The sequence below is a fragment of the Malaclemys terrapin genome, chromosome 9 (genome assembly GCF_027887155.1).
Source record: "Malaclemys terrapin pileata isolate rMalTer1 chromosome 9, rMalTer1.hap1, whole genome shotgun sequence".
Lineage (NCBI taxonomy): Eukaryota > Metazoa > Chordata > Testudines > Emydidae > Malaclemys > Malaclemys terrapin.
In genome coordinates, this window is record NC_071513.1 from 92,966,144 (window position 1) to 92,993,985 (window position 27,842).

Consider the following 27,842-nt stretch of genomic DNA (forward strand, 5'->3'; position numbering starts at 1 on the left):
TTTTACCATTCAGGGTAGGCAGAATGGAAGGTAAACTGAAGATTCATGAACCTGCATTTAATGTAAAAACAAAAATCTGCTTGTTTTGGAATGAAAAATGAACCAGTAGTCAGCAAACTAGTATATAATGTTTATTAAGATCTGATCTGTCCTGCCTCTTCCAGTAGTGAGCACAGCACAAAATATTTGTGGAAGTGTTTTTCTTAAGAGAATTTTTCTAATACATTCTCACTGTTTATTTAACATTTGAAGCTACAAATGCATAAACTAGTTTGGAAAAACACTGGGGATTTTGATGTTTCTATGTCAAAGTGACCTTTTGTGATGCTTCTATTTCATGTTTTGCTAATACAAAGACAACAAAGTGTGAGAACACACACAATGAAATGAGAACAAAACTGTTGCAAATATTCCTCCCATCCTCTTTTTTTTACCCTTTTATGTCTTTAGTATATTACTTGTTCTAACACTTCACTGTACAGTACTCAGGAAAAAAACAAAAAACAGCACTAGAAAAATAGCTATGTTGCTAAGACAAAATGGCACTTTAATAAACTCTGCTGCTTTATTCTTCCTCTCTGTATCCCACCTGGGAGTCATACACTCATCTGGAGCTTAAAGGACACATCACTAGAATTAACATGATGAACTTGGTTTATCTATAAAACAGAACATTATGAAAATACATTAATATGGTAAATTCTGCCCTCATCACAAAATCCATGGCAGAACTGTTAACATCCTAGGCACTCTTGGAGCCGGCTAGGAAATGGATGCATTCTAATTAGAGTGGGTCAAATAATATGAACACTTTATTCAATGAATGTTTGCATTTTAGTTGCTTAAGTCATGAGGCAAATACATTTTCACATCAGTCAACCAGCTCTGTAAACTGTGGACAGTATTAGTCAAGTGATTTATTAGACAGTGATTTTGAACCAATTGTTCATAATATATAACCTATTTTTAGGTGGAAGCCCATGTTGTCGTATGCATATAATCAGTAAAGTGTAAAAAAACAAAACAAAAAACAAAAATGGCTGAGAACTTATGAATCTCAGTCATGATTCAATGTGGTGATATTTTAAACAATAAGAGCTGTCAACCATGCTTGTAATTGTTTCCATTGTTTCACACTGACATACAGAGTGACAGTCCTTTAATCTTATTATATAGCTGATATATAATTTTTGATCAGCAATAAATTAAATGTAAAGAATACCCATTAAATCCCTGTATCCATCTTCTCATTTAACAGGAAGACAAGGTTCTCTGGCAAACACAAGTCACCTCCCATCCTATATTTTACAGTGGAATTCCATCATTTAACATATTGCTGGGGCACAGAATGAGTCTTGTAACAACACCACTGTAACACACCTTTCGTTGCTTCTTAAAACAAGACATCTGTGTTGCTTTACCTCTCTATGATTTTGCTTTTATCTTTCTTACTCATTTATTCTCATACCAATGGGATGCTCAGGATACATCTCTATGAGCCTGATCTGAAGCTCCTTGAAGTTAATGGAAAGATCTCCCACTGACTTTGATGGGCTGTTAATTAAACCCTATATGTTTTGGACTCCACTCATTAGTTTCTTGAATCTCATGTTTCTACTCCATGTATCCAAAATAACACTTCCTTTTCTTACGCAGGGAGTACTACTTGCCAGTCACCCAAAGCTTCTCCAAATAGTCTTGATTTCTTCCCTTTAATTTTTGGTTGGGAATAATGTACTGTTTTAATGAGCTCAATTCAATTTAGAAATAATAATCATAAAAAAAAATCTTCCTTGTAATCATTTATATTGCTTGCTTTCCTTTCTCGTCCTCTTCACTTTGATCATTATGTCTGTCCAAAAAAACAAAAAAAGTATTAAGCCTAACACTACCTTGATGCTTTCACATTTACAGGGAAGATGCTCTGTTTTGACTTAAGAGAGTCTATCATGTATACATCCTCCTGACCTCTTTGTGTCTGCAAAATATCTAATGCATCTTGTTCGGTTACTGAGTGAATATAGTTATTTTCCTGTCTTACAGAAGATGTTGATATGCAATGGTTTTTTAGTTTTGCATTTTTCCCTTTTATGTTTTTGCATAATTTTTTTTTGCTAGAATGAAATATGATGGAAAATGCATTTGCTGTTAATTTACTGCTTTTAAGTATGTGAGAGGAGAGTGGAAAATCATTGCTCAATTCAAAAAAACCTAGGGATTTTCACTGCAATTAAAAATCAAACTTGAAAAGATTTTTTTTGGAAGGATAAATATTGTTTACTTATCTTTGGAACAATTTGTTCATGCTGTAGGAGTTATTTAATTAAATTATTACCTGCTGTATCACCATCTGTGTACATGTTTTAGAAATATTTGTAACCTTCTTTTATGTGGGTTTTATGAATTGAAGAAAGTGTCAAAAAGGCAGTAAATATACTCAGCAGATGTACTGGGCAACTTTACCCTCCAGGCAGTGAGCCTTGATTGCTTTGGGTATAGTTAAGCATTTTTTCTAGATTTAATTATTGTTTCTCAAAAGATGGCAGTAAAGTATTTGTAATAACAAATTATTACTTCTGGAATGAAGATGTAAAGAAATGCATTATGTTTGTAGATAAATGGTACATATTTTCTACATATGCCTTAGGAGGTCATTATTATATAGTTTATTATTTCAAAACAGTCGAATCATTGTTCTTAAGAACAATACATTTCAGTTCTTTAGCTCTTCCCTACCCTGTGCAATAAACAAAGTTAAGAAGCTGAGCATTTAGTGTGGGAGTATATAGTGGGTCTACTAAACAGTAGACATTTAAGCTTTTGAGCCAGCAAAGCATTTAATGTGTGCTTAGCTTTAAGCATGAGAGTATCCCTCTGAGATCTGTGGGTGTTTTTGTGTACTTAAAGTTAAGCACATGCCTGGGTCGTGGAAACCCTGGCTCTATCAGTCTTCATATCCCCATAAAATGCAACTTCTCTGCAGAGCTGGTGGCAGTCTCTCAGACAGAAACTCAACCAAAAAAACAAAATGTAATTTTATCCTAGATAATTTTGACTTCAGATTGAGGGGGAAAAAACAAAATACAAATATATCTCTGTGTAAGACAGAACACAGTGGGTGAAATCCTGGCTCCACTGAAGGTAATGGGAAAATTCCCACTTGCTTCGCTCGGGCCAGGATTTCATTCAGTGACTCCGTCTGTCACATTCTGTATCCTAAAAGAAGCAAAATGTCAGCTACCTTACAACGTCTTTTGCAGAAAGCAGGGAGATAGGGTGACCAGATGTCCCAATTTTAGAGGGACAGTCCCGATATTTGGAGCTTTTTCTTATATAGGCTCCTATTACCCCCCACCCCCGTCCTGATTTTTCACACTTGCTGTCTGGTCACCCTACAGGGGGAAGAGCCCTCTATATTATAAGACACAGTATAGAGAAAACAAAATGGCCTCCTTTCCTTTTGCTTCTGTGGGTCGATAACCCACAAGCTATATGCCCATTTAGAACATTGAAGACAAGATCCAGGATCTTGTTAACAGACCTAGTATTGGATTTCCAGGATGAGGTGTGGATTATTGGGATGACATGCTCAGATCACCCTATAATACCTAGGAGATGGGCAACCATGAATTGAACAAATTGTAACTTTTACTGTCTCTCAAACACAGAACATATTGTAATAGCCTAGTCTTGGGTTAAAGGTTCCACAACATATGATATTTGTCACCATTTCTATTCTTTAGATTGCATATTAGATACAATAAATGGTAAAAGGTCTTAGTGATAATTACCAAAGTCTGAATTTATAGAACAGTGCCAAACCTAAACAAGAGCAGCTTAATTGGTAAGATATTGAATTCTGATGTATGGTGGGAAATTATTGTTGGTTTGATCCTGCAAGAAGCTACTGAGTACCCCTATCTCCCTTTGATGCTGATGAGAGTTAAGGAATCCTAGCACTGCACAGGAGATGCTCAGTGTTTTGTATGGTCAGACCTTATTTGAACAGAAAACATGGGAAATCTGTCTCAAATACATATGGGGACTGTGCTTCATAGATATAACAATATGTTGCATAAACCTCTGGATCTAATACTGTTTGACCTTAGATCTAAAACCACAGGATTAAATCAAGATCTATCAATACATGTGAGTATATTAAAAAAAAAAAAAAAAAACAACCTAAGATGACAAATATTGCTTTTCATTCCTGTCTGATTTGGCTCCAAGGGCAGTGTGTACATATTGTAAAGGTCAGACGCTAAGATGTTTTTGCTCTGTATACTACCAATAATAGATAATATGGTCCTGATTCTCCTGTTCTTTGCGCATCTTGTAATCATTTACACCTGGGCAAAATAAGTGTCAACTGCCCCCAGGTCCTTTTAGCTTCTTATCCTCATTGCTTTTTTCAACATGTCCCAACTTAATACCCTTTGCATATTTCTTGCACTAAAATATTTGTCTTTTGACTGAATTACAGATTTTAGTCCTTTCACAGAATGCGTATTATGGAGGCCAAATTTTTCAAAGTTGATGCCTAAAGTTGGACATCTCAATTCATAGGGAGTCATCTAAATAAAAGTGACTTCATGATTTTGCACAGAGATTGAGATCCCACAACTGTCACTGAAGTCAATAGGAGTTCCAGATGTTCTACATCTCTGAAAATCAGGTCACTTTTATATCATATGTAAGGGTTCAGTGGTATTATAATTAACCCTTCAGATTCATAGATCTCAAAGTGCTTTGCAAAGGAGGGTAAGTATCATTATCCCTAATGTACAGAAATGAAGTGATGTGCCCAAGATCAGCCAGCATGCCAGTGAGCAGGAGGGCAGTCAAACCCAGTTCTCTTGAATCCCTCCAGTGCTATCCCCACTATGCCACACGCATCCTGTGGAACTTTAGCCATTCATGGTTGAAGCTTTTGGTCAAAATGTCTACCTGTTTGACATTAGTGAATAAGGCTGGGTCTACACTACCCGTCTGAATCGGCGGGTAGAAATCGACCTCTCGGGGATTGATTTATCGCGTCCCGTTGGGACGCGACAATCGATCCCCGAATCAATGCTCTTACTCCACCAGCGGAGGTGGGAGTAAGCGCCGTCGATGGGAAGCCGCAGAGGTCGATTTTGCCGCCGTGCTCACAGCGTGGTAAGTCGGCTGCGATACGTCGAATTCAGCTACGCTATTCACGTAGCTGAATTTGTGTATCTTAAATCGACTCCCCCCTGTAGTGTAGATGTAGCCTAAGAATATGCAGTGGTGATAAGTTTAATATGTGACTCCAGTAGTGGTGACATTCTAGGTCTAATAAATACCTTAATTATTCAAGCTATAATTTATTTACTTTCATGTCCCTGATGCTGGTTGCAATAGATAATTCAATCTATTGTGATTATTTTGGTTTAAATTTTAGTAAAGGAATAAAATAGAAAATTCCAGCTCAGATCTATAATGATGTACCATATTTAATCAGGCAAACTATAATCTTCAACTATTCTCAAAGCCTATAAGTAAAGGTAAGGGTGAGTGGATTTTCAAGATATACATTATGATTGTAAATCTAGCTATCTTCTAACACAGCCCTGTGATGCAATAGTCTCTTTTAACCTATTGCAGCTGTTTCTACTTTTAAGGGAATATTCTTTTGGCACGTCTTTTACTGCATTATATTAGCCTTCTTGGCAGGTATATGAAGACAAGTAATTAAGCTGTTTTCTTTGCCATGTACACTTTATGCTATCATACGCTATACAATATTTATTGTGCAGCTAAATCTGTACTAAAAGTGCTGTATACAAGTGTGCAGTTTTGAATCTGTACTAAGGACAGATCTTAGGTACAAATAGAAATAGGTTTGAAAAAATACTGTATTTATTTAATGGAACAATTACACTTGAAATTAGAGGCATATTTAGTCATTGTATTTACCTTATTGTAATAAACATGGTTGTTTCAGGCTGCATGTTGACAGTATAGAGATCCTGTGATAATGCTGTCTATATTTTATGACTTAATGAATATTACATTTTCATGCCAGTTGCCTGACATTTAATCTCATAACAGTGTTACTTTTATGTGCCATTGGAGATCTTTTATTTTTAATAATGTCCCTATTCATAAATAAAATATATAAGCTGTGCGGAGTACTTAAAATAGTTCATGGTAGGCTTTGTAATAGTTTTAATTCATCTAAAAACTATAAATATACCCGAGTATGTAAAATACAGTGTATTCTGTTAAGCATGCTGTACAAAAGCAACAAATACAATTTGTAATTCTTGAAACTATAGTAACCAAATGTACAAAATGCTCCCTAATATCACTTTCTTGATTCTACTTAATTATAAATTTAGTCATTTTGTTTTTAATATTTAACAAGCTCAGATAACGTTTTTCACTTGAGACTTTGGGCCTGATTTTCCTCTCACTTACACTGTTGCAAATAAGGAGTCAGCTATCGCCACTGAAATAAAGGAGTCACTCCATTGTAAATCTGGTGTAAGTGAAGAAAGTGGGTCTTATTTTAAATACTGAGGGCCTGGTCCTATTCTCATTGAAGCCTGTGGAAGGAGGATTGGGTCCCTTATGTCTTCAACAACTCGTGCTCATAAAAAAAGTTAAGCTTAGAAACACAACAAGTTAGCAAAGAGTGTTATCCAGCAATTGCTGAGCCTTTTTCATGCCCTAAGTTATAGGTGGCATGGCAGGAAGGCTTTGGATTCAGAGTCAGAAGGTTTACATGTGGCAATCCTGAAATGATACTCAAGATCTTGTGAATCTCCTGGAGAGAAAAGATGAACGCTTATGTTAGAAATGTTAATAGAGCGATGCAGACCTTGATGTTGAAAATCAACAGACACAAACTTGTCTGTGCACAGCACATATAGAGATGTAAATGACCTAGAGAAAGTGGAAGGAATAGTGGAGGGTCATCATTGTAGGGGATGACTAGCGAGGAGCTGGATAGAAGGTGTGTGGCATATCACTGGACAGTCACTCAGCTGTCGAGTGCTTGAAGTTAGCAATGGATCGCCAAAGCTTTGGAAAATTCTGCAATGATATCCCCTATATTTAGACATGAATAAATGGATTTACTTAATAATCCAGAAATGAAAGAAGATGGAGAGGTATCCCTCTATTTAATATTTACTATCTGTGGAGGTTTTATCACAGGAAATCATGAGAATTGTGTTTATAAACAGGGTTCTTTTTTTAAGCTTGTTTTAATATTGCATAGGGGGGGGAAATAACTATTTTGGGAGACCTGTTTTGCTCAAACCTGGGCTTCCTTGTTTTATAGGCTGGTGTAGGTTTGGTGAGTTTGAGGTGGAAGATCTCTGCAGACTGCAGTGAAGGACAGAACATTGCTATGGAAGATCTTTGAAATGACTGAAGAAATCAGATTAACTTTGACACCAAATATAGTGCTAGCTGATTGTTTTCCTTTGCACTGAGATTAGCTGTTGCAACTGGTTTGATATCAAATACAAACTAAGACTTGAAAAGGGTAAGAAATAAAATTGCCTTTCTTTCGCAAATGTTTGCATTGCTAAATTCACAGGCTTCCTGTGACCTTGGGCGTTATTTTAAGATGCTCATAGGTTTCTTGAAAAGGAGCTGTGAGTACAGAGTAGCCAGTGGACAAAAAAGATACAAAATGAACAATTGGGAATATATCTGAGTCAATTGGGAGTGGCCTCTTGTGGTAGGTTGGAAATGGGGGACAAGCTCAAAGTTCTAGGAGTCGGAGCGGATTGGTAGAGTAATGGGCTGCAATCCTGCAGTCCTTACTCGGGCAAAACTCCCATTGATTTCACTGATAGTGCATAAATCAATGACAGTTTTGCCTGAGTAAATATCACAGTTATACTCATGCTGAGTTGTTGGAATTGATGATTGCTGGAGTTACGGTGAGTACAAAGTACCCAATTAAAACTTGATCCTTTGAGCGTGTAATTTTAGGCCCATTTGGGTGGGTTAATGCCAGTATATAGTCATATTTAATGCTTTAAATGTTCAAATGATTGATCATTAATCAATCCTCACAACACCCCTAGGACGTTATTGGATACGTTTTTTATTATCCCCACTTTACAGATTGGGAGACTGAGACAATAAGGTGAAATGACTTGTCCAAGGTCACATAGTGAATCAGTGACAGAGCCAGGATTAGACTTCAGGATCATCTGGATCTTGATTCACTAGTTATTCTTCCATGTAACACTGCCCTCTATATAGCATATCTAGCATTCCTGGAAAATAAATACAAACTATGTTAGATCTACATAAAGCCATGTAATTTATAGTACTATTACTAAATCTTCCTAATATAGTAAAAGCAATAAAGAACATGCAATTGCATTATATTGTCTAACAAAATAGAACATAACCTTCCTTTATTGAATATGGTATGTACTCTTTGCTGACAGAGGTCAGAGATGTCCAATGCATACCACTAAAGCACTTGCATTAGAAAAAGCAAACACAGTTCTGATTCCCAGTACTGTTATGGAGAAACTCAACCAAGAACATTCTGACAATGTACAAACTTCACATTGATGCTACTAGCTTTCAATTGCCAATTTCAGAGAGGTATCCAGGCAAAGTTTAATGATCTATGTGAAATATTACAATTGTCAAATACTCTTCTGCGGTCCAAAATTATCTTGTTTGAATTACATTTCATTTGTATGTGTTTTACTGATTTAGTACAAACCATCAGCCTTCTTGTCTATATCTCAATGCATTACGCTTTTTCAAATGGCTATTGCTGAAATACCTCACAAAATCTAGGTTAACCATATATTAGAGGGTACAACAATTGATGTTCTGCTTTAACTCAGCTTACTAAGTACCCTGGTATAAATTCCTTTTTGCTCTCCTAGTTTTAGTGCACAATTTCCCTCATCTTCAATTATGTACACAAATGTGTGCTTTAAAACAAAAGGCGGTACTCTCTAAAGCAGTGGTGCTCAACGAGGGGCACGTGTACCCTGTGGGTATGCAGAGGTCTTCCAGGGGGTGCTCAACTCATGTAGATCAGTTATTCGCAACCTGGGGGTTGCAGCCCCCAGAGTTGCCATGGGATGGGTTTAGGGGGATCGCAAGTGCAAGGCTGGCATTAAGGGGTGGCAAACAGGGCAATTGCTTAGAGCCCCATGCCACAGAGGGCCCCACGAAGCTAAGTTACATGGGTCAGTCCCACCACCTGGGGCTCAGGTTTCAGACAAGGCTCACAAGTGAAAAACAAGCTCAAGTATCACACTGAAATGTAAGTACAATATTTATATTCCAATCTATTTATTTTATAATTATACAGTAAAAATGAGAAAGTTAGCAATTTTTCAGTAATAGTGGGCTGTGACACTTTTATATTTTTACGTCTGATTTTGTACGCAAGCAGTTTTAAAGTGAGGTGAAACTTGGGGTATGCAAGACAAACCAGATTCTTGAAAGGGGTACAATAGTTCAGAAGGGTTGAGAATGACTGGTCTAAACAATAAGCAGTTTAAGCTTAAACAACTAACTTATTCACTTTAATTTTTTTTTAAATGTTGCCTAGTCTAAAAGGTAAAGAAGACCAATTGAAAAGTCTTGCTGTTAAAGGAGCTGAACTGTAAAACGTGTAACTGATTGTTCAGTTTGTTGTGCCCCTTCTAGGGGCTGTTCTACATAGGATATTAGTCTACTAGAGCTAACAGTTAAGACAATAATCCTTTAACTCAATAGATACAGGCCAATGTCCTTAATGCTGGATGTTTGAGGTTCAATCTGGTAATAATCCAGGATAGTGGTGGCTATACATTCAGAAAATGAAACACATGCGGTGCTACATTGAAGTTGTTTTAGTTGAAAGTCCATTAACAGCATTAGCGTTAACTTCCAATGAGTAAAAACATGGATTACTACAGAATGGAACAGTGGCATGATAGATAAATGATGGAGATGACCTTTTAGTGGTAGCTTTTCATATTCTATTTAGTATAATACCCCATCCTCATTCATCTCAGCAGATGCATAGAAGAATGGCTGAGAATGTTTTATAAAGTGAGAAGAAACAAACAGGGTCTATCAAATGAATTAGCAGTGCATCTTCACCTCCAGCCACATGCCCAAGGACAGAACATTTATCTGCTGTCCCAAGGTCAAGGTCACAATTGGGTGGGTTGGATGAGCATCAGTTCTAGCTTACAACAATTTTTGTTTATGTGATGTAATACTAAGGATTGACTTCAAAATAAAGAGGAAAAACTCACTAAGAAATTATCAAAAGCAGATATGCAGCTGAGATATAGCGCTTTAAATGTAGATTTACTCCATCATATGGGACCTAAGTGTGTTTGGAAAGTGAGTGCTGTTTTATGAATACAAACATACTAGATTTTAGGTAAGATGCTTACAGAGAGACTGAACAGATTAGTGTCTAGTATGGGGACTGTGTATCCAGGGCACTGCAGTTCTATCAAGAAATGAGAAACAGAAAAGGGGGATACATTTATATTATACATATAAATTCACTGACTATTTGAGTTGAGTTAATGTGTGTGAGCTTTTGTTTTTAAAGTGAAGCAATAAAGCTCAGTTCAGCATTTGCACATTAGGACATTCAGTTTCATTCAGGAGTCTGAATGTCACACAACGTTGAGTTTGTGTGAAATAACACATTGTGATGAATTCACAGGAATTGTACACCATGCAAAATAACACCTCTAGGCAGACCCAAATGATCAAACCTGGGCATTTCTGAGATTTGACAGCTTATTTCAGAAGAGACTCAGAAAAGAAGGTCAAAGGTTACTAGAGAGATTACTACTACACTGTTAGCCCATAGCTGTAGTAGCCCAAACTCTGCAATATGATATCTTATAGTGATTTTGGCCTTTGCATTGAGTTCCAAGAAGAAGTAATTGTAGCTTGAAGGCTTTACTGACTGGTATTTGGAAACCATCTTGTTCTGTATATCATACATACAATGATTCCGCTTTCCCTCTGGTTTTTCTATGGTTGCAATAGCCCAGTTGACTTAAATTAGCATATTCTTTGATTTTCTGAGAGCAGAATTTTGTCCAATATATGTGACTGGATAGATTAATTAGCAATAATTATGGTGTGTCAGTGCATCTGTTCATGTGTATATATATGTCTCAGTAAATGTATGTTCATACACATACTGTATGCTTTGCTGCAGCAGTTGTCATGGCAACTTACTATACTTGAGCTTTAACAATTTGGAATTCACCCAGAAAATACACTTTGTACAATGGTGAAATATACTTGCTTGTTCTCTGAATTCTTCAGATACAAATATTTAAAAAAAGCAGAAAATAAAGTTAGTCTATTTTCTGTTATAAGCCATGCATAAAATGATTAAGGCAATCTATCAAAATATAGCAAAATACCAATATAGCCCAATTGTATATCTTGCCTTCTTCAGCTCTATAATCTGTTATTTCTAGAGGTCCCACTTCAGGTTTGAAATTGATAAAAACTCAATTAAATCCCACTGAGCAAACAATTGAGAATGAGATTTTATAGAACGTACATTATAAAAAAAACCCTGTAATTTTTCATTTTTTTAGTGTTGACTTATTTTTGCACAGGGAGTCAGTAGACCCTGCAATGATAATAACATCTTATGTCTAAATATCTGAAAGCACTTTACAAATATTAGACAGTTTAAAAGTTTCTACTATAAAACATGGCTTTGTAAAAGAGCATTGTGGGGCTCCATATTCATTGTGCTTCACATTGATTTCCATATCAAATTTGCTCTATTTAGAAATAAATAGATTTTTCCCCCTAAGTACCAGCCCTGTTATCTCATCCAAAGCTCTGAGAATCAAGTCATTCTTCTCATCTTGTGCATCACTACTAGTTATAAAGGGTCTTTTGGCCAAATTTTGCCCTTAGCTGCACCTATGCAAATCCCACTGTCTTCAGAGTAGGTCTGAAGGGCCAGGTTTTCAAAAGAACTCAGCACCCGCAAATGGGGTTCACCTCCCATTTTAGGCATGAAAATAAAAAGTGCCCAGATTGGGTGTCGAGCTGTTCTATAGCCATATAGCCATAGGTGTCACAATGGGAACTCTTGGGTGCTGGTCATGTTTGAAAAGCTGACCCTTTATAAAGATACGTATGTAGGAGTTGAGCTCTTAAATATCTGGCCTGAGTTTTGGGTGCTGAGGAATTGAAAATCTGGCCCTGAGCTTTTGGAATTTGAAGAAGGCCTAATTTTCTTTTACCCTATGCCCCGAGACGACCTACGCCTGCTGATAGTGGGAGGCACAACCCCGGAACAACTCAAATCACGCTTCCCCAGCCAAATCCCTCCTCCTGGAAAGCAGCACACACATCCCTTCTCCCAGCTGTTCTTCCTGCCTCTGGCTCTCTCTGCCTGATGCTGCTTGTACCTCGCCAGCTCACCATGTGACTGAGCAGTCTGGGGGGGGATAGGGCCTTCCCCCCCCAACTCCTGATGCATCACCTCTGCTTGTGCCTACCATTCTGATTTGAGGTAAAAATTTCAGCAATACCTAATGGATTTAGGAGATTAAGTCCCACTTTCAAAAGTAATTTAGGCACTTTGACTTTCTGTGAGACTTAGGCTATCTTAGGATCCTGTCATGGGGACAGAGAGATTGGTGCACCCCAGAAGAAGTAAAGGCATGAGGCTGAAGGGTTCCATTCAGAGAGCTCAAGGACAGAGCTGCAGCTATCACACAATTCTCCCACCCTGAGCTTAGGCCCTGTGGATCCACCATGCTTACTAAACAAGTCCAGCTGGGTTCAGCACCTGTGATACTTTCCTATGGGAGTTTGTGACCAGTGGTGAATATAGATAGTGACCAGCCAACCTTTTTAACCCACATTTTATTTATTTTCACAGTAGAACAAAGTATTTAAAGAGAGAGGATTTTAAAACATACAGGCTTCATGGACGTCTGTCTTACGTAAAGGCTTGCCATCCCCTGAAGGGCACCTAAGGAGGCCTAGTTTCCCCAGACACCCCAGTGGGAGCCTGTATCTGTCTGCTTTCCACAAAAACTTCCCCAGTAACTACCACCCCTCTGGAAATAGTCTCTTTTTATTCAACTGGAGTTTTTGTTCTTGCCAGTTCTTGGGGGTTGGCTCTGTTTATTAAAAAAACAGTTCCGTAGGTTGAGCAGGACTCCTCAGAGCCAATAGCTCTACCATTGTCCTGTAACAACCCTGAAGTGTTTGGTGAGGGTGGCTTATTTTCAGCTATTCTTCCTTCCTGCTTTTTTCCTTATTAGCCCTCTGTTCAATTGAACCAATATATTCATATGGTAAAAATTCCAATAGCTAGGTCAACACACAGTATTAAAAAATTACCAGAGAGCAGCACTGTGTCCCACGTCACTTAGGCACTTATGGAAATTTTACCCTTGGCTTACTCCTGCTCCTGTTGAAATCATTAGCCGGCATTGCAAGCTATTTATATGCCAGATGTGCTAAAGATTCATATGTCCCTTCATGCTTCAACCACCATTCGAGAGGACATGCGTCCATGCTGATGATGGGTTCTGCTCGATAAGAATCCGAAGCAGTGAAGACCGACACATGTTCATTTTCATCATCTCAGTCAGATGCCACCAGTAGACAGTTGATTTTCTTTTTTGCTGGTTCAGGTTTTGTAGTTTCCGCATCAGAGTGTTGGTCTTTTTAGACTTCTGAAAGCATGCTCCATAACTTGTCCCTCACAGATTTTTGGAATTTTCTGATTCCTAAAACTTGGGTTCAGTGCTGTACCTTTAGAAATTTCACATTGGTAACTTCTTTGTGTTTTGTCAAATCTGCAGTGAAAGTGTTCTTGAAACAAATAACATGTGCTGGGTCATCATCTGAGTCTGCTATAACATGAAATATATGGCAGAATGTGGGTAAAACAGAGCAGGAGACATACAATTCTCCCCCAGGGAGTTCAGTCACAAATTTAATTAACACGTTAATTTTTTAATGGGCATCATCAGCATAGAAGCATGTCCTCTGGAATGGTGGTCGATGCATGAAGGGGCATACCAATGTTCAGCATATCTGGCATGTAAATATCTTGTGATGCCAGCTACAAAGGATGCATGAGAACACTTGTTCTCACTTTCTGGTGACTTTGTAAATAAGAAGCTGGCAGCATTATCTCAATATAAACACACTTGTTTTTGTAGTGATTGGCTGAACAAAAAGTAGGACAGAGAGGATTTGTAGGCACTGAAGTTTTACATTGTTTTGTTTTTGAGTGCAGTTATGTAACAAATGCATTTGTAAGTTGCACTTTCATGATAAAGAGATTGCACTACAGTACTTGTATGAGGTGAATTGAAAAAAACTATTTCTTTTATCATTTTTACAGTGCCAACATTTGTAATAAAAATCATATCTGTACTCCTTTTATTCTTTGTTGTAATTGAAATCAATATATTTGAAAATGTAGAAAAAAACCCAAAAATAGTTAATAAATTTCAATTGGTATTCTAGCTTTTATAGTGCAATTAAAGCTGTGAGAAATAGTGATTAATTTTAAGTTAATCACATGAGTTAACTGTGATTAATTGACAGCCCATATATATATGGTGTGTGTGTGTGTATATATATATATATATATATATATATATGTGTGTGTATATATAAAATATATATAAAAATATATATATATAAAAATAGTATATAATAGTGTGTGAGTCATATATCTATATCATATATCTATATCTATCTATAGGTAAGGACATAAGAATGGTCAGACCAGCGGTCCATCTAGCCCAATATCCTGTCTTCTGACAGTGGCTGGTGCCCAAATGCTTCAGAGGGAACAGAACAGGGCAATTATTGAGTGATCCATCTCAAGTCATCTAGCCCCTGCATCTCTAAACTGAACAGTCCCAGTCTTTTAAATCTCTCCTTATATGGAAATTGTTCCATGCCACTAATCATTTTTGTTGTTGTTCTCTACCTTTTCCAGTATCTTTTTTTTAAGATGGGGTGACCGAACTGCACACCATATTCAAGATGTGGGCAAACCATGGATTTATATAGTGTCGTCATGATATTTTCTGTCTTATTATCTATCCCTTTCCTAATGGTTCCAAACATTCTGTTTTTTTTTTGACTGTCACTGTACATTGAGCACATGTTTTCAGAGAACTATACATGATGACTCCAAGATCTCTTTCCTGAGTGGTAACATCTAATTTAGAACCCATCATTTTGTATGTAGTTGGGGTTATGTTTTCCAATCTGAATTACTTTGCCTTTATCAGCCTTGAATTTCATCTGTTGTTTTGTTGTCCACTCACTCAGCATTATGAACCCTTTGTAACTCTTCACAGTCAGCTTTGGATTTAACTATCTTGAATAGCTTTGTGTCATCTGCAAACTTGCCATCTTGCTGTTTACCCCTTTTCCAGATTGTTTATGAATATGTTGAACAGCACAGGTCCCAGTACAGATGCTGGGGTGGACTGCACTATTTACCTCTCTCCACTGTGAAAACGGACCATTTATTCCTACCCTTTGTTTCCTGTCTTTTAACCAGATACTGATTCATAAGAGGACCTTCCCTCTTGTCTCATGACTGTGTTCTTTGCTTAGAAGCCTTTGGTGTGGGATCTTGTCAAAGGCTTTCTGAAATATCTGTCTCAGGGATGTGAAACTGGTTGCACAGGGGGTGCATCAGGCTGGCCCATCCCATCTAATATTAGGCAATCCAGCGGTGCCAGGAACTGGGTGGAGTACCATGGGAGGAGGTTCATGCCTATGTGTGGATTTGTGTGTCATGTGACACTATGGCAAGTGCTAATAGGTTGGAATGAGGAGCCAGGCCTAGACCCACATGACAGGAGCTGCCATGAGTGAGTGAGGGGTGGGCTCTATTTCTAATCCTGCCTCCCCCCAAAGGTCTCCCCTCCCCCTGACCACTTAACCACGGCATGGCAGGACCCAATGCTCCCAACCCTCCTGCATCACCCAACATTGGTCCACCAAAGGGTTTTAGTGTATTTTGTCATCCTCTACTACCTTAAAGTTCCCATTCCGTGTGTGTGTGTGTGTGTGTGTGTGTGTGTGTGTGTAGTATTTTGATTTCAGGAATGAGGGCAGCTGTTTTCCCTTTAAACAGCTGACATTGTATTAGCTTTCTGGGGAGGCACTTTAACTTTCCATAACTGCAGCAATATTGAGCTAAAATCCCGTAAGGAGACTTGATATTATCTTCCCACCTATGATACAGTAGTCATAGGTACAAAATCATTATAAGGGCTTAAAACAAAAAACAATCTGGATAAAGAACAATGAGACAAACCACCAATGACATGCCAAAAACCAGGATGAAAAAACACTATTAAAAGTCATCTTTTCCAACCACCCACACTATTTCTTATGGTGAGCATAGAGGGAAACAGTGATGTGTGGTAATAGTTAGCAAAAGCTGATTTGTCAGTAGTGAACACTCTACATGACTTTTATCCTGACCATACCTACAGCATGGAGTAAATGCTAGACCTCACAACCCTTTCCTGCTGTGAGTGATCTGGCTATTGGTCTCAAAGCTATTCATGTTGAGCAAATAGTAGGACTAAAAAGAAGTGTGGCATCCCATAAAGACAGTTAGTAGCATCAATCACAGTCTAGGAGATTTTGTCATATGTCTCACTGATGCAGAGATGAAAATGGCCAGTGGTGAAGATGGAAAGAGGGGTTGTGGAAAGATCGGGGAATGTTTTGCAAATTATTCATAGGCCATGGTCAAAATTTAAGGATCTGATAAAGCAATCATGTGAGCGGGTTGTTGGTGTACCTAAAATAGGTGAGAGTCAAGTATGATATTTTCCTTGTAATCCTTACTGCATATTTTTCTAGGGCTTCTTTCACAGGCATTCAAGCTGTAAATAGATCACACAGAACAGATCAGCGCAAACATCTAACAGGACATGGGCCACAAACAAGAAATGCCACATTTTTAAGATTAAAGGACAGGTCAGTATCCTGAGAGAGGCACTTAAGGGCACTGATGTCCTTAATTAAATTAATGGAGATTTCCCATCTCCTAGAACTGGAAGGGACCTTGAAAGGTCATTGAGTCCAGCCCCCTGCCTTCACTAGCAGGACCAAGTACTGATTTTTCCACAGATCCCTAAATGGCCCCTCAAGGATTGAACTCACAACCATGGGTTTAGCAGGCTAATGCTCAATGCCTTTGTTTTTATTCACACAGTTAACTGGAGAGGCAAATAGTAGTAGCTATCTGTCCATCTAATAGTCCTCTCCCTTCCTCATAATGAATTGGAGGTGCACAATTTTATACCAAGTTTAAGGTAGCCCAGGTTTCCCCAATTTAAGGAAATCCTCAGCTGTCCCTTTAGGGCACATTTAAAGTTCACTTTGTGCAGCTTCAGCCTTTTTGTCCTGGAGTCCTTCTGTATAAGGAGGCATATTTTCATCAGTGAAGGTAATTAACCATTGGAACCATTTACCTAGGACTGTGGTGGATTCTCCTTCTCTTGAAGAATTCAAATCAAGACTGGATGTATTTTATCAAGTAGGTAGATGATCATAATGATTCTTTTTGGTCTTAAAGTTTATTAATCTCCCTACTGCCTAATTTTTACTATACTGATACATTTGTTCGATTTTCTTTTCTTTTTCTTTATTTGGTCTTTGGTCTCATTCATAACCTCTGAAATCAAGTGGTCTCCCCAAACCAGTTAGGAAATATGCTAATTGGTTATCTTACACTATTCACCTCATACTATATAGTATATCTTTGAAATTGAGAAAGGCCAGTTGTTGGTATCACTGTTGCTATAGGTGGACCTGCAATGGGGCCCTGATCTGAGCTGGGGGATTTAGGCACTTTTGAAATACAGCTGGAATTGTTCCCATTTACTCTAACAGTAAATTTGGCATCAGGATCCTAGGGTGTGGGTTATTCTCTGTGTTTTCTTTAACAAAGTTACATGTATTGTCAGGAAAACATTCTAAAATATGGTTCAGTTTCAAATCTAAAACTGAGTTGAACTTTGGATTGTAGGATTAATCTAGTACAGGGATCGGCAACCTTTGGCACGTGGCCAGTCAGGAAAATCCGCTGGCGGGCCAGGACAGTTTGTTTACCTGTAGTGTCCACAGGTTCAGCCGATCGCAGCTCCCACTGGCTGCGGTTCACCATTCCCAGAAGCTCCGGGAAGTGGCGTGGGCTGAGGGATGTGCTGGCCGCCGCTTCTCCCAGCCCCCATTAACCTGCAAAGATCTTGTGGTTTGGCAGCTGTCCATAAGGGCTGACTGTTTTTAATTGCGACCACTGTATATTGATGAGACTCAGTGAGGCTACTCAGATGCATAAAATTAAATGTGTGTGTGAGTTTTTGCAGGATCAGGGCCTTCTTGGGATTCTGGATGTTGTTTTGCAAAGCACTGAAGCACATGCATAATTTTAAGCACATGCCTATAAGTTTTGCTAGATGGAGGAGGGTTCTGTGATCAACATCTTGCAGAATCAAGCCCTTGTTTATCTGAGACCAATGGCAAGATTTTCAAGAACATCACTCCAGGTCATTGTTAAAATAAAGCATCACAATATCCCATCCCAGCAAAATTGAATGAGTTAAGACAGGCATGTTTATTTGAGCTCTGAATTGTGTCAATTTCTTTTAAAAAGTTAATTAAATGTAAGTTTTTTGTTTATATTCCTTTAAAATCAAACCAGACTTTCAAAGACTTATTTTTTCTGATCTAAAGTTGTTCCAGTCATTTAAGAAGTTCAGTGGGACTACATGCAAATGTAAAGCTAAGTCTATGAGTAAACCATGGTCCAAATGTTTGCAGTTAGTAACCCCTATATTTGCAATATTAAAGTTATTCCCTTGTAGTAACTAACTGAGTAGTACACTGGTAACTGAGAAATACAAGTGAATGATGCAGATACTGCAGTAGCATTAGGTAAAACTGGCAATGGACTTTCAGCCTTGAAAGTTGGGAAGACTGCTGATCCCTTTCAAGGATGGTCTTAATCTCCTCTAAGTGGCCGCTAATCTGACTGTAACTTTGACCATCTAAAATGTTGTTTTGGGTCATATCTTAGCATCTGTATCTACTTCCCCTGAAGTCAGTGGGAGTTTTGTCTGAGTAGGGATGGAAGGATCGGGTGCAAAATGTATGTGGGAACAGTGATATAAAATACTGTAAAAAGAAGAACGGGAGTACTTGTGGCACCTTAGAGACTAACAAATTTGTTAGTCTCTAAGGTGCCACAAGTACTCCTGTTCTTCTTTTTGCGGATACAGACTAACACGGCTGCTACTCTGAAACCTGTCATAAAATACTGTAGTGTGTAGTATACCTTAAGTGGGTATCCTGGTGGCTGTTGTAACCCTGTCTGCTGTCTGCTTTTAGGAAAGGGACATTGAAATGGCAGATGTTCTGTAGGGAAACAGGATTCCTAAGTTAGGTACTGTATAGAGCAAGACAGGTTTTTTTTTAAAGTATGATAGGCTGTTTCAGTAGATCATTGTGTTTTGTAATCTTTTATTCTTTTCAAAGATTATTGCTAAACTCTTTTTCTATTTTGTCATATAAAGTGGGTTCATCCAGTATGCGACCTAGAAAATGCCATCTGGAAGCGAGATCTTAGATCAAGAAAATGTATTAATGTGCAACAAGGAAGGTAGCAGTGCGGATGTCACTCAGATATCCATCATTGTGAGGAGTTAATATGTGTATCTGCATTTCATTCTAATTGATGAGTCTGTCTGAAGTTTGAAAAGCATTAAATTGCTGATGCTCATGTGATGGAAGGTCTATTGTCAAAGTATGGATGAAAACTGAGCCTCATCACTGCAGTCAGTTTAAAAATGATTTGTAGAGAATTGACTTTGAATGTTTGTATTAGAGGTCAGGGTTCCACTTAGAAGGCTCTCACAGCTGTAGAAATGTCTAGAATTGCTAGAGTTATGTTTTACTATTAAGTAAATGCTTTAGGTAAGAATCCCAACCTGGCAGTAATTTTGATTCATTAAAATGGAAAAATGAACTGGAGCAAAGCAGCTGGGACAATTTCTAAGTAAATTCATCAGTCATTCAGAAACTATGCATTTTAATACCTGTAAATAATAGAACAGTCTATCCAAATGGAAGCCTTTTATTGATGTGTAAGTAAAGTTGAGTGTCACCCTCAAATTTCAAACTTTAATCCCACATTCCCTTGCCTTTGCAGTCAGATGAAAAAAGCTATTTTATTTATATTTTCTTTAACTTTATTTTTATTTATTTGTTGTATTACCCATAAGGCCTACAAGTCCTAGACATGTTCCAGGACCCCATTGTGCTAGACACTGTATTTTACTACAGCAGCATGATTGATTTAGATGTCAAGCGAAATGAAATCTGTGGACAAAAATTGACATGTGCCATGTGCAATAGCTCCAAAAAGATGTTGAAGTGTATTGATAATACTTATTTTGGACATTTTGAAAATATAACATTTGTACTCACTGGATTAATGCTATATTAGAGAACTATAGAAATTAAAGATGCAGAAAAAACTACTAGGACAACTTGTATGTTCCCTTGTTAGTACTGGAATATTCCCTACATTCTCATGCTTTTTAATATGCTATGACCATTATTATAATCTTTTCTTTAATACCAAATGGAGATGCTAATAGAAATACTGACAGTATAATGACACTGAGAAGAAAATTAAAGAAGGTTATGCTTAGGAAGAATGCAACATTGTGGACTCAATTTTTTCCTTTAAATATAGACACACACATCCCTCTAAGTGTAGTGAGAGTCACACACTATTGCATATGATGACAGAACTGACACACGTGAATATTTAAATGCTTTCTATAGACAATAAAGCAAACACTGCTTTCTGTCATTTTTTAATAGGTAAAAAGATGGCTTATCGCAAAGTGAACGCAGACCAGAGAACACAGGGGCACGCTCAATACCTTGACAACGATGACCTCCAGGCCACCACATTGGAACTAGAATGGGACATGGAAAAAGAGCTGGAGGAGCCTGGCTTTGACCATTTCCAACTGGATGGCACAGTTGATCACCATTCGGGAAATTCACAAAACACCAACATTGATCTCGAGCCTATTCAGCCCTCGGCATCCCCTAAAGGAAGATTTCAGCGACTTCAGGAAGACCCGGACTATGTGTCACATTATACAAGACCAGCACCAAAGAGCAAGCGCTGCAACTTTTGTCGGATATTTAAACTATTTTGCACTGTTTTGATTTTATTTATTTTTGGAATTTTAATAGGATATTATGCACACAAAAAATGTCCTCCTTCCCCCACGCCTTCAGAACCAAGTGACCCTCATTTCTACCACGATATTCTCAAGGAAATCAAAGCTGAAAATATTCAGAAGATTTTCAGGTATGTACCTTTAAGATTTATTGTTAGCTCTGGTAGCTAATGTTTCTGATAGTATGTAAACACTTTCTTTTAGTCTTTTGTTTCTTCTATACAGTATATTGTTTGCAAACATTAATTCTGCTGTTTGTGTTCAACTTTCTCATGATGTTTGTGACACTTGCATCAGATATACTTGTAAGGGACTTAGAATGATGTGAAAAAATGTATAAAATTAATACAGAACCTTGTTAAAAAAATATGTCCATAATGACCCAAATCTGGGCAGTGTTCCTATTGTAAAATGGGGGATTATTTTTATAGGGAACATTATTTTGTTAAACATTGAAATGATTTTGGATGTGCACAGATTGACAAATTCAGACCATTCAAAGAAAGTACTGAAGCTGGCAGTCTTTTTATAGGTTTATTATGTAAAAAAGGTCTTGGGCGGTAGCCATATTTATCAAACAGAGCTCTAGATTCTGATGTAAAGGTTGTAATTATTTAAAAGCAAATGAGTGTGTATATGTACACAGACACCGTACAGATATTTGTGTTGATTCATGCAGGACTGTAGAAGCAAGGGTATAATGAAATATAGTCCTGCAGTCCTTGCTCACTCAAAACCAGTGTTGACAACTGACATGATTTTATGTCATGTCTCACGATATTTGGTGTTTTTTCTTAAAGCCCTAGTTCCAGGAGACAGGTGATTACTTGGGAATCTTGGCTTACTTTTTTAAATATGAAAGATCCTATCCACATGGATGCAAAGACAAGATTGAAAATGTGAACTTTGAAGGTCCCAAAACCAGTAGGCAAATAAAAAGACTGACACGTTTTTTTCCCAAATATCCTGTTTTTAAAGCCAATGTCATGATTTTTTGGGGACTAGTTTATAACCTTTGAATTCTGAGGGTGGGCAATACTGCAAAACACTTATTGAAACCACCGATTGTTTTATTGGGGAAGTAACCATTGATCAAACTATTTATACAGGACACATCACTGTGGTATCCGAGTATGGGATCAGGCCTTATATGTTTGGAGGTTCTGACCATTTTTCTGCAGCTGTGAATGCTGAAGACAAAAGGTTTTGCATAAATTTGATCCGAGCTTTGCATGTTACACCCTTGTGAAGCAGGACACTGTCAAGTCTGATTACTGAATTGGAGCTTAGAAAGAAATTCTGGACCTTATATAGAGAGAGCTTTACACAGATAGTTTGGACCCTATGGAGAGTCTGAATGGGAATGTTTATACAGCTGTTATCCTGTTATTTGTTTAATCTGTTTAATTTTGAGGGGTTTGTCGCTTTTCTTGGTGGTAGTGTAACCCACACACCTCCTGGACGTGGTGTTCTGTCCCGTCTAGTGGCACCAAGACCACTTAGAGAGAGTTAAAATGAGCTAAGAGACAGTTGGCCTTTTGCTCATGCGGAAGAGGCTCAAGCACTAAGCTCTAGAGGTCCCTGGTTCGATCCCGCCCACTGACGACCGGGGTCTGTCAGCGTGACAAGTGGGGGCTCTCATCCAGGATTTCAAGTGGGAAGTCTCTGAAGCTGGGGATGCACTTCCTCAGCTAGGGGAAGTATGTAACCCACACACCTCCTGGGTGTGGTGTTCTATCCCATCTAGTGGCACCAACACCACTTAGAAAGAGAGAGATAAAATGAATCTGCTCTACAGCCTTAGTTAAGAGCCAGGTGGCTTTTAGCTCATGCGGAAGAGGCTCATGCACTAAGCTCCAAAAGTCCCCGGTTTGATCCCACCTGCCGACGACCGGGGTCTGTCTGCGTTACAGTAGTATCAGTCTTTTGATAAAGTATTATCGGACAAGAGTTTTGAGTGGCTGGCTATCAATTGTCTATCAGATATATATACATAAACACTGTTTTTAGTATGCATTATTACCCAAAAGATGGTCTCCGACCAAAATGTTGGCCTTAGAAAAACTGAGTTTTCTGTTTTGTAAATTGAATGTTTTAAGTGGCTTTCCCTCAACATCTGTTTGGCAAGCCTTAGAGCTATTGCAAGGAAATCCGTTCAGATGTAGTATACACAATATAGAACACATCATACTTGTAGCTTGAAGACAAACTGACAAGATGGAATATATATTGTTGTAAGATTTTTTTTTTAAATGTACTTTGAATTACTTAGAATAACTGGCAGCTGCTTAACTTGCCTTTTCTAAATGCTAGGGTGGAATGGCATTAATTTAATTTTCCTAACTTACTTCTTGGCCCAGACTCAACAATGACAAAAGATTGTATTTACAATCCTGAATGAGATTTAGAAGGAAAACTGATATAGTTCATGATGGTTTAAATCTAATCATTAACAACATTTCTATCACCTTCATGCATGGTGAGGGCCAGAGTAAGAACTTGCTGCACCCACCTAAAGCTTGAATCTTTGGACCTTATGGTGTCTAATAAAACATCTGTGGCTGGCCTGAGTCAGCTGACTCGGCCTTGCAAGGCTCGGGACATGGGGCTATAAAATTACAGTGTAGACTTCTGGACTTGGGGCTGGAGCCCAGCTCTGGGACACTCCCCCCTTGTGGAGTCCAGAGCCTGAGCACCAGCTCAAGCTCGGACATCTACACTGAATTTTATGGCCCCACAGCCCGAGTCCTGCAAGCCCAAGTCGGCTGACACGGGCCAGCTGTGGGTGTTTTGTTGCAGTGTAGATATACCTTGTGGACCTTTCCAGCACTCATTGAAGTTAATGGACAGACTTCTATTGATTTCATTGAGCTTTAGTTCAGATTCTATATGGGTGCAGTAAAACGCACCTGCCAAACACTGGGTTCGGGAGTAGGCCTCATGTGAGACAGAAGCTGTACTCTCTCTGCACAGGTTGTGTGGGGTATAAGGCAATTAGATCCACTTAAGTATGAAACAGTGGTCCTGCTCTGACTGAGTCTGTCCTCACTAGACTGTACAGGACCAGTAAGGAGATCTTTTCTGAGGTGAAAATGGGGTGCACAGACATCCCTGTGCAATGGCTCCATCTGTGACCCCTGAAATCAGCGACTATGCAGGGCTCCTGTGAATCTAATGTTGGCCTTCTGCCTCCTGGGTGGATACTACCCTAACCCACCAGACAGAATGCTAGAGATCTTCAGACAATAAAATACTGTTTTGGCTTTTATCCTCTGTGCTTTAGACCTTTTTTCCCATGGAACATACTCATTGTAAAATTTCAGTGCGATTTAGCACAGTTGTAATTATTGGCTTTGGTTAAATGTTCTAATTAGCGACACAGCCTAGGTAAGGATTATCTTCCTAAAGTATTTAAAAACCCCAGTAGGGAAATACTGAAAAACGTGCACAATAAGAATAAAAATCAGTCTAGTCCCTGTAAATGGTCCAATCTTTTAGCAGGACTAAGATCATCACAGATTCTGAAAGGCAAAAATGCTCACTGTAAAATAAACGGTTTTGTTCCACCTTCTCACTGCATTGTTCAGTGCCACAGAAACCATGACAAATTATACTGGTAGAACCTTCTAAGTTGTCTAAATATTAAATTTCTTTTATATAAATGTAGTTAAGCAACATATTATGGGCTAAATGCAGCCCTGATATAAACAGGCACAACTCCATTGACAACAATCAAATATTGTGACCCTAATGGAACTACACTGGATAATGGCTTAAGTTGTCTTCATAATTTTCTTTGCGAGAGAGATCGAAGGAAGTTATAGGGACAGACCGTACTATATATAGCTGGAGAAGGCTGATGCAGTGGTTAGGGCAGTTGCAGATAGGCATCTAGTGGGATTTTCAAAAAAGCCACAGTAGGTACCTAACTTCCACTGAAATCTGTCCCGAAGGGAGACAGTATTGCCTAGTGGATAGAGCACTGGACTATGGAAACCTGTGTTCCTTTTCAACTCGGACACTGGCCTGCTGTGTGATCTGGGACAAGTGACCTCACCTCTGTGCCTTGGTTTCCCTATCTGTAAAAAGGGGATAATGGTCCTTTGTAAAGCACTTTGAGATCTACTGATGAAACATGCTATATAAAGCTAGATGATATTATTAAATCACTTTTGAAAAGGGAACTTTGAAAAGTGTCCGAAATCACTTAAGCACTCTTGAAAATGTCACCCCTTAAATTTTCTCCACACTGTGCCTCTGTGGAGGTGAAATGGGGAAAAAAACTTCCTCCATTCAGCGTGCACATGTCAGATGCAGTCTGGCCCAGCATCCCTCATTATACTCTGAGAATACTTTTAATGACCTGGTAATTATACCTTTTTGCAGAATGGTGTTTATAATGAGTAAACTGAACTTGCCAAACTAAGGAACAACAGTATATCATTTGTACTGTACTGTAAAATGTCAGTTCTCTTTCCCTACATCTTCAGTATATTTTCCCCTTGCCCTATAATATTTTATAGGAAAACATAGTGAGAGCCCTGGTCTACGCTATGAGTTTAGGTCGACTTTAGCAGGGTTGAATCGAATTAAGCCTGGACACGTCCACATGACGAAGCCCTTTCTTGTATGTACCCAGAACCCCCCGCGACACTGTTTTGCATCATCAGGCATTGGGATCTCAATCCAGAATTCCAATGGGCGGCGGAGACTGTGGGAACTGTGGGATAGCTACCCACAGTGCAATGCTCCGGAAGTCGACGCTAGCCTCGGTACTGTGGACGCGGTCCGCCGGCTTCATGCACTTAGAGCATTTTATGTGGGGACACACACAATCGACTGTATAAAACCGATATCTATAAAACTGGCTTCTATAAATTCGACCTAAATTTCGTAGTGTAGACATACCCTAAGATACATCACAATGGGTGACTTTCTGGCTCCATTGACTCAATGGGACTTTGGCATTGATTTCAATCGTGCAAGAATTTCACTCAATGTGTTTATTGTTAACATTGTGTATTGAGGAACTACAAAACATCAGCTTGGTTTCCTAACAAGTGATTTCAGTGGGAATATATTTGAGTAAAGACTAAAGCAGGGGTCGGCAACCTTTCAGAAGTGGTGTGCCGAGTCTTCATTTATTCACTCTAATTTAAGGTTTTGTATGCCAGTAATACATTTTAACATTTTTAGAAGGTCTCTTTCTATAAGTCTATAATATATAACTAAACTATTGTTGTATGTAAAGTAAATAAGGTTTTTAAAATGTTTAAGAAGCTTCATTTAAAATGAAATTAAAATGCAGAGCTCTCCAGACCGGTGGCCAGGACCCGGGCAGTGCGAGTGCCACTGAAAATCAGCTCGCGTGCTGCCTTCAGCACGCATGCCATAGGTTGGCTACCCCTGGACTAAAGGATAGGGTTCAAAATGCTGATGTTTAATAATCAAAAATAGAGAAAGAAAGAACAGTATTTCAAGGAATCATAGATCTTCAAGGCCATTCTTCTCAGCTTCCTGAAGGTGCTCTCCCTTTGTAGAGACAAGACTCCATAATTAATTAGACAGAAGTGCAATCCTGAACAGGAGTTGCAACGGCATATTGTCTCAATGTTCCCAAGCATCTCTAGCTAATAGGAATACAATACCATACACTGGACTCCAATTTAACACATCTAAATAGATTTTAGATGCTAGATTAATTCAGTCCAGATGCAAGTGCAGTCCTGAACTCTCTTAAGCACCTCCTCACTCTATAATTTCTTGTGAACAATAAATAATGAGACTAATAAAAGTTTATATGAATGTTTGTGGGAAAACAAATATATAAGGGTTGCAATTGTAAATACCATCAAAGTGAATTTGAGGTTTCTGTGCAAATGAACACTTATGAATATATTTTGCAGTATTTTATTCTCTGCAGTCATCTAAAAATACAGCCAGAATGGCTGCACTTAAACCAAATTCCTGCATAAATATAATGTATGCATTTATCCTTTAAATACTGAGCTGATCCCTAAAGGCAGGAATTTTCCATAAACATAAATATGTAATGCTGACTCTTCTAATCAGGCATGTCATGAAGATTCATTTTTATGAGGTAGGATAGAGATAGTTGAATTTCATGTGCATTTTAGACAGACATGTGGGGGGAGAGGAAGGGCAGTAATGGAAAAAGATTTCCAGTTAGCAAACAACCTTTAGATTCGTTGGTTCAGTTTCACCATAGAAATGTGATAGTACAAGAATGAAAAGAACTTGACAGTATAATTATAAACACAAATTTTGATACATAAGAAACATATCCAGCCAAAATATCTGGAATGGTCTTAAACTTCAAAGACTCTGAGTTTGATTGCTTGAGTTGAATGGCTCTACCTTTCTGTGCTACTGCTGTCTATGCATTCTGCTATATACGTTACAGGAGCTTTTGCAATAATGTCAATGAGAATTAATTTTAAGTGTATTGCAAGATATTATTTTTAGTATATCATAAAGCATTTTATCCCTCGCCATCACTGTTATTATTAACTTATTGTTTTGGTAAAGTAGTGCCTAGAG

At 38.3% G+C, this 27,842-nt stretch overlaps 1 protein-coding gene across 6 annotated transcripts in view; it reads left to right on the forward strand.

Annotated features, from left to right (window-relative positions):
- Positions 1 to 27,842, forward strand: part of NAALADL2 (N-acetylated alpha-linked acidic dipeptidase like 2) — an 899,698-nt gene that overhangs the window by 357,217 nt on the left and 514,639 nt on the right. For all 6 annotated transcript variants that reach the window (XM_054039851.1, XM_054039853.1, XM_054039852.1 and 3 more), the window contains one exon: positions 20,911 to 21,412. In XM_054039851.1, the coding sequence (XP_053895826.1) occupies positions 20,919 to 21,412 (494 nt within the window). In that variant the 5' untranslated portion in view covers positions 20,911 to 20,918. The remainder of the gene's footprint in view (positions 1 to 20,910; positions 21,413 to 27,842) is intronic.